Here is an 8,042-nt window from a genome sequence, read left to right as displayed (position 1 = left end):
TGAGATTCTCTCTTCCATTTCTGTATTCTGTTGGTGATGCTGGCATCTATGGTTCCTGATTTCTTTCCTAGGGTTTCTATCTCCAGAGTTGTCTCACTTTGTGATTTCTTTATTGTTTTTCCTTCCCTTTTTAGGTCTTGGATGGTTTTGTTCAATTCCATCACCTGTTTGGTTGTGTTTTCCTATAATTCTTCAAGGGGTTTTTCTGTTTTCTCTTTAAGGACTTCTACTTGCTTAGCAGTGTTTTCCTGTAATTCTTTAAGGCCTTCTACCTGTTTAGCAGTGTTCGCCTGTATTTTTTTGTTTGTTTGTTTTTTGTTTTTTTGTTTTTGTTTTTTTTTCGAGACAGGGTTTCTCTGTATAGCCCTGGCTGTCCTGGAACTCATTTTTTAGACCAGGCTGGCCTCGAACACAGAAATCTGCCCGCCTCTGCCTCCCGAGTGCTGGGGCTCCTGTATTTCTTTAAGTGAGTTACTAATGCCCTTCTTAAAATCTTCTACCACCATCATAAGATATGGTTTTAAATCCAAGTCTTGCTTTTCGGGTGTATTGGGGTATCCAGGACTCACTGTGGTGGGTGTACTGGGTTCTGATGATGCCCAGTGTTCTTGGTTTCTGTTAGAAGACTCTTACATTTGCCTTTCACCATCTGGTAATCTCTGGTGTTAGTTGTTATAGTTGTCTTTGGTTGCAGCTTGTTCCTCCTGTGATTCTGCTAGCCTGTCAGAAGTCCTGGGAGTCTAGCTCTCTCCTGAGTCTCAGTGGTCAGAGTTCTCTCCGCAGGCAAGCTCCCCTCTGGCAGGGAAGGTGCACAGAGGTCTGGCATTCAGACCTGCCTCCTGGCTGAAGATGAAGGCCCAAACGGGGCCTGTCCCAGAAGATGAGTTGCCTCTGCAGTCTGCACACTCACCTGCACAGACTATTCTCCGAGGGACCCAGGACACAAAATGGCTCTCTCACCTGCTCTGGCAGACAGAGCCCTCCCAGGCGGCCACCTCTCCTCTGGTGGGGAAAGGTGCCCAGATATCTGGAGCCCAAAATGGAGTCTTTCCCAGAAGCTGTGTCACTTCTGCAGTCTGCACTCTCACCTGCACAGACTGGTCTCAGTGACCAGGGGTACAAGATGGTTCCCTCATCTGCTCAGGCAGTGAGAGCCCTCACAGGCAGACACCTCCATAAACTCCAGCCATACCACACAGCTCCCTGCCTGCCATCTCCTCTTCTATGCTGTGATACAAGCTGCCCCATTTGCCAATATTCACTTGCCAAAAGCCCATTCTTTCTTCCTATACCAAGTCTGCAGTTCTCAGGATGCCAGACTGTTCTTCTGGTCTGAAGTAACTGGCCGAGATTCTGAAGAAATGTCCATTTTCAAGCTTTACCATTAGCCTCATTTTGAAACCTGCCTTTCCTCCGATTCCAACCAAATCTCCTGGTTGCAATCACTCTTGCATTCTCTTTAAACCTAAAGATCCATCAGTCTTCTGTGTTTTCAATGTCATTTATGTTTTCCTCTGTACCATAACCAGTTGACAGTCAAGGGATATATAGCATTCATTGTGAATTTCTAGCACTAATGTAGATAACCAACAAGTATACAACCAGGAACAACAGGAAGATGAACCCAAATGTCTTTAAAAGTTCAGCAGCAAAACACAATTGTATCACCAAGTATTCTGACATTTTAGTGAGTTAAAATTTTGGACATGAATGAATGCATCAAGGGGGAGTGAAAAGAACTCATGGGAGTGTTGCTGTGGACTAGGGTTGAGCGGAAGAGGAGTGATCCACTGGAGGTCACAGGCCAGACATTTCACTGTCAAAATTAAAAGATTTGATAATGAGCTCTGACTCTGAACATGAACTAGGAATGCTGCTTACCCAGCCTGCCCCCAGGGTCTCCATCCACGGGGCCACAGTCAACCTCTTCAAAGGACATAAAACTCTTCAAGGTCATTAAGCAAACAGTGTCCACAACAGACTTTCCGACTTATACATTATTCTGTAATCTATTGTCATCAGCTGTATGTAATCCATGTATGCCTTACACTACTTCTATATTTATGTAATACTGGGCTTTTCTACCATTTTAATAATTAAAAACTTACCAACATTTCCTGAATATTGTCCTAAGTGTATTTTAAAAAAATTTGTTTCATCCTCTAGCCAAAAATTATCCTGTGAAGCATAACCAAGTGTGCCGTCTTCAGATTCCAGGGCCACATGAAGCATAAAACTAGAATCTTCCTGGTTTACTATGTAAAAAATATTTTTCAGTCCTAACCAAAATTCTCCTGTAAAAGAAATACTTTGTTTTAAATACATTTAGCTCAGATGAGAACAATCTCTTATTAGTGCATGTCAATGGCCTTCAGTGTTTCTGTGACTGAGGAGATTCACTACTAACTGTGGCATGGGCAACTTGGCCCATCTCAGCTACCAGCTGGTATTTAACTTATTTATTTTGCTAATAATTGCTAGTCAGTTCACTAGACTGAACAGAACCAGACTGATTCATTTTTATGTCCCAAATCCAACTTAAAGGTGTATTTAAAGACTAAAGAAAAAAATCAAGTTTTACCATCAGGACATGTCAGCAGAAAACCTGTTGGAATCATATAACAACTAACAAACGATGTGACCCTATAAATGTAGGAGTTTTAAACCCTAAATCAGCTTCTTCTAAAGAAACACCCCCCCCCAAAACATTCAGCTAAATTTGCTTTTCCTACCTTGGAGAATACTTATGAATAAATATTTCTTTGTTTTAAAGCAGCTTGCCATCTATCTACCTATGAGTAGAAACAAAATGTGGCCACACTGAGGCCTCCCCAGATTTAAGTCAATATTTCTAAGACAACTGTAGCTCTAAAGTGGATTATATTAACAGAATTCCCTAATTCGGATTGTGTTTCTTGCATGTACATTATAGCCACTGGCTTTCTATCTCCCCAAATCCACCGTGGAGTATAGCAAATGTGGACATTCCTAAAATAGAACCTACTTAAATTATGAAATTGCAGGACATAAAATTTCAAAGGGTTAGGACATAATGAGACAGACTGTATTAAGCTCAGGACACTATGACTAAGATATGAAGTTCTTTTTTTTTTAACAGATCTTGCCTGAGTTTATTTGTAAAACCAGCATAGGACACTGGTCATCTGCAGATAGTGTGTGGGAAGGTGTACCACAGCAGTCCGTCTGTCTTCACGCTGGCAGGAGCCTTTTCTATGGGGCCTTCTCAGGGGCCTGGGCACCTTTGGGGGCCTGAGCACCTTTGGGAGCCTGAGCTGGAGCTGAAGCCTGGGCCTTAGCCGGAGCTTTGGCCCCTGCCTTGGTCTGAACCTTAGGCTTCGGTTGGCAGAGCCTCTGACCCTTGGCCATGTAGCTTTAAATCTGCTTCCCAAGCTTGGGGTGAGCGATGAAAGCCAGCCGTTCGAGTTTGGGGCCCTTTGGCATCTTGGGTTTGATGACCTGAGGCTTCACAAGGACCTTGATGGCCTCTGCGTGTGCACTCACTGCCTTTGCATTGTTGGCCTGCATCTTCTTCAGGCCTTTCTTGTTGTGCTTCTTGGCAAAGCACATGTTCCTCAGGAACTTGGGGTCAACCCCCTTAAGAGATTCATATCTTTGCAACCGGGGTCTCTTGATGCCATTTCTGTGCCATTTGCGGGACTGGTTGTGTGTGGTGTGGTTCTTGGACTTGGCCATGTCTGCACGGTAACCCCGGCTCCCGCAGCCAAGCTATGAAGTTCTTTTGCAACCTGTTAGAACAGAAATGAGTAAGTTCAAGAAAAGCAGCCACACTGTAATCTGGACTCCCACAGGGTCTTTTAGGCTCAGGATCTTTATGATTTAAGCTTCTTTCATCTTCACTCCAATCTCATGTTAAGAGCTAACAGCACATTTTATTAAATCCCCAATATCGTTTAACTGTGCTAAGTATTTAACATTCTCAGTTTGAAAAAGCGTCTGCCTGTAGACTTTCTTAGTCAAAACCATCTCACCATAGAAATAACCAAGAGGTAAGGTGACATGTGTAATGTTCTTTTGAGTACAGAGGATGTACTCAAAGGAAAACCAGAGTTACACTGACAAAAAGCAGATACTTAACTGCCTGTAGCTTGGTGGTTATGTTGCAATTGACCAAATGTCTTCTGAAATCACTGATATGCCTAAAGCCACAACTGACCAAATCTTTGGATGGCATTATGGGATATTAGGTATTTAAAATTATAATAAAAACTATAGTAAAAATAGCATAAAGATTACCAAAAACAACTTTAGATATTTCAACTAACACAAAATCTGAAGGGTTCAGATAGATTGGCATTCCTGTTTGCTATCAGAAGTGATGCTGCCACACTGCCAATATATGATATGATTTTACAATTCACCTAGAACAGTAATGAACTATTACTTTTTATAGCAATAGTTTTATAAAATTACACTTAATTTAAATGGTTTGTTTGCTTTGAACTGAATGTAATTTTATAAAACTATTACTAGAACCAAGGTCATATGCTTTGATTCTACTTATCTTACTGTATTTTAAGTCTATGACTCCCTTTTTTAAATTTTTCATTCTATGAACAATTGGGTCGCACCTGCCAGAACTACTGGGTACACACAACAAATATCCAAATGAGAATTTTCACTCAAATAACATTTCAATTTATCTCTTAAAATTTTTTTTATCTTTTTAAAATGTATGTTTATAGGTGTTTTGCATGAATGTGCATCTGTGTACCTAGTGTGTGCCTGGGGCTCTTGACAGCCAGAACAGAATTTTAGATCCCCTGGAACAGGAGTAACAGACAGTTGTGAGTGCAGGCAATTGAACCTAGGTTGCCTGGAAGAACAGCCAGTACTGTTGATGGCTATGCCATGTCTCCAGCCCAGACTTCTAGGCTGTAACTGAAATTTTTTTAATAATTTGACATAAGAAAATAGAACTTAAATCATATTTTATGTTCACATAGATTTACCACTCTCATATTCATATAGATTTACCAATGCTGGTACAATGTAAACATAAAACCCAAGAAAGGAGGAGAAAAGGTAAAACAGAAATACATAAAATTTTACCTGAAAGGTCTCCCAATCCACCCAGGTCATCACAGCACAGCCTTTGGACGTCGGTTGTCCCATCAAGCCTTCTCTGAACACTGCCCATCCACCTCCTCTGAAGTCCATGTCGCAAGTCACCTACTATGGGCCAGGAAAACACATCGTGGTTCTCATTATCTGACATTATAGAACTCATTCATAACCTACAGACAGACAAACACATAAAGTTTTCAATACCATGCATTCATATTTTTAATTCTCTAGAGATATTACTACTTAAACTCATAATAAACATAACTACAGCCCTGTGTAAGATACTTTTTAAAAGATATAACTGTTTGTAGTAACTATTTGTAGTTTTATTTATACCTCAATACATTCAGGAATAATAGCGCTGCTGTGATATGGCAGAGAAATGGCTCACTTTGCAAGAGACCTTGTTCTTTCAGTTAAAGTGCTGGCTTTTAACGTGTTAAATATGGTTGCCTGCTTGCTTCTCGTTTCTCTTTTCTGAACTCTAGTGTTTCTCAGTCTGGTGTTCAGATTGACATTTCAAGACTGAAAGGCGGGATCTGAGCCCAGCCAGCAGGTGCTCACAGCTGCCTCAGTTGAAATTCTGTGAAATGGACCTGCTGGGTTTCTTAGGAGTGACAGGGGAAGAAATCCACATAATTCCCTCTACCAGAAACTTCCCACTCAGAGGCAGAAAAAAGAAAGACCCTGAGGGAGGCTGGCACCAGCACACTCCTAGGAGAGGTGAATGCACACCTCCCACAGACTGAAAAGCAATCCTCCCACTGTTCACATACAGCCATGGGCGTGTAGGCAGAGTGACTTAGATGGTTTTAAAAGGACTTCCCACTTAATTCCCAATTTTTCTGACATCTTGTTAATAGAATTTTCAAGAGAAAAGAAATTGGTTATATCTATTTAGAAAAAAAGGTTGTTGTTGTACAATATAGACTATTGACAAACTCCAAGGATCATATTCTTTTACACACTGAGAAAGTACCCAGAAAAAGTTATGTATACACACACATATATCTTTTCCATCCTTGTACATTAGGTTTCTACTAGAATACAAGCAAACAAATACCAAAGATGAACAAAATATAATTCATATTATCCAAATTCAGCATGGATCAGTTTGTCAACATTCCTTATGCTCCAGTAAAATATTTTTCTTAAATCATGTATCATCAAAAGAAAGTATAGCCACCAGTAGAAAGAAAAGTAAAAGTACTTCAGAAAGCCCCAAGTTACAGCACAGCTTTATTGTCTAGTCTCCATGGTAAATTAAAGGAAGAATTTATACTGCACAGTTCTGCCTCCATAAGGGAAACATAAAACCTTGCAACAAGTAGATTTACTTTAAATAGTGTGATTATGGAAAGTCAGATAGGAAACTGAAGTTCATGGTCTGAGCAGAAAATGTAAAGGAAACCAAACTTTGAAACTGTAAATATTACTAGCTTACTTAAAATTTCAAGACAAATAAAAAATAAATATTAAGACAATTATAACTTTAATATTAATTAGGTTATATTGATATTTACTTTTTTCTGTATAAGGGAAAACTTTACCTCAAATAGGTAGCTAGATCCTTCTGGAAAGATTATATATAAACCACTAGGGGTTTTAAGGACAGCCAATCAAATCTTTAATATCAGAGCAAAACAAACCTAGAAAAATAAAGGGTAGTGCAAATTCAATTGTACCCAAGAAACTCTCTTAACAGCAGAAAATTGACAATGCTTGCTGAAATTATTGCTACAACTTCTAGTGTGATGTCATGAAAAATTACCACACTTTTAGAATTCAAGAGAAAAACATGAAAAAACAGGAATTAACGAATTTAGGCTACAAAATCCTCACAAATAGCATCTCTTTTAGTGATTAGTGTTTAAAAGTCTCATATTCTGGGGGTAGAGAAATGGCTTAACAGTTAAGAGTTCCAAGTGCTCTCACAGAGATCTAGGATGTTCCTGGCCCCCAAATGGCGGCTTGCAACTGTCTATAACTTCAGTGCCAGAAGATCCAACACACTGGTTCCCTGCACACATGTGATACACATAAACTCACACAGGCATACACACATACATGTAAATAAAAATAAAATCTTTAAAAGTCTCATTTGAGATCAACACTTTCTTATTGTATAATTATGTGTTCTCTTTTCCAATGAATCTATGTTAGCCCAAGTTTATCTTTAATATATTAAGGATGAGTAGGGAGGAGAAAATTTAAGGAATAAGTAGGTTAACTATAATTAATACATCCTTGACCACCAATGTCAATAACAAAAAGATGGAAAAGGTCAGTTTCTTCACCAAAAGAGAAGTATAAAGCAAGTCCAGCGTATGCTCTATATACAAAAGTTAAAGCTGGAGAGGAGAGCTTGCTTACAGGGAGTGCTCAGACCCCCAGGACTCAGGGGTGATCACCATTTTCTAACCAGGGTCACTCTGAGGCGAGCCACGCAGGAGAGAGCATGGGCAACAGAAACAACAGAGTTTCTTGGACAGGGTCCCATCGGACCTTCATCCTCAGCCAGGACGCAGAGCTGATCCTCAGTCCTCTATGCACCTTTCCTGCTAGGGTAGAGTTGGCCTCCAGGGAGTATTCTAACCCCCGGGACTCAGGAGAGAGCTGGTCTCCCAGGAAAGCTGACAGAGACTAACAGACTCACAGGAGGAACAAGTTCCAGCCAGAGACATCTAGAACATCTAACACCAGAGATTACCAGATGGCAAAAGGCAAACCTAAGAATCTTACAAACAGAAACCAAGAGCACTCAGCAGCATCAGAACCCAGTACTTCCACCACAGTGAGTCCCGGATACCCCAACACACTGGAAAAGCAAGTTCGTTCTAGATAGATAGATAGATAGATAGATAGATAGATAGATAGATAGATAGATAGATAGATAGATAGATATAGATATAGATATAGATATAGATATAGATATA

At 40.0% G+C, this 8,042-nt stretch overlaps 1 protein-coding gene and 1 pseudogene across 1 annotated transcript in view; both read right to left on the bottom strand.

Annotated features, from left to right (window-relative positions):
- Angptl5 (angiopoietin like 5) overlaps positions 1-8,042 on the bottom strand; it is a 117,127-nt gene that overhangs the window by 94,884 nt on the left and 14,201 nt on the right. The window contains 5 exon segments of the mRNA XM_021206654.1: positions 2,109-2,294; positions 5,092-5,169; positions 5,172-5,211; positions 6,657-6,720; positions 6,722-6,755. Of these exon segments, the coding sequence (XP_021062313.1) occupies positions 2,109-2,294; positions 5,092-5,169; positions 5,172-5,211; positions 6,657-6,720; positions 6,722-6,755 (402 nt within the window).
- LOC110328102 lies at positions 3,222-3,714 on the bottom strand (annotated as a pseudogene).

The sequence above is a fragment of the Mus pahari genome, chromosome 10 (assembly GCF_900095145.1).
Source record: "Mus pahari chromosome 10, PAHARI_EIJ_v1.1, whole genome shotgun sequence".
Taxonomy (NCBI): Eukaryota; Metazoa; Chordata; class Mammalia; order Rodentia; family Muridae; genus Mus; species Mus pahari.
This window is presented reverse-complemented; position numbering and strand designations above follow the sequence as displayed.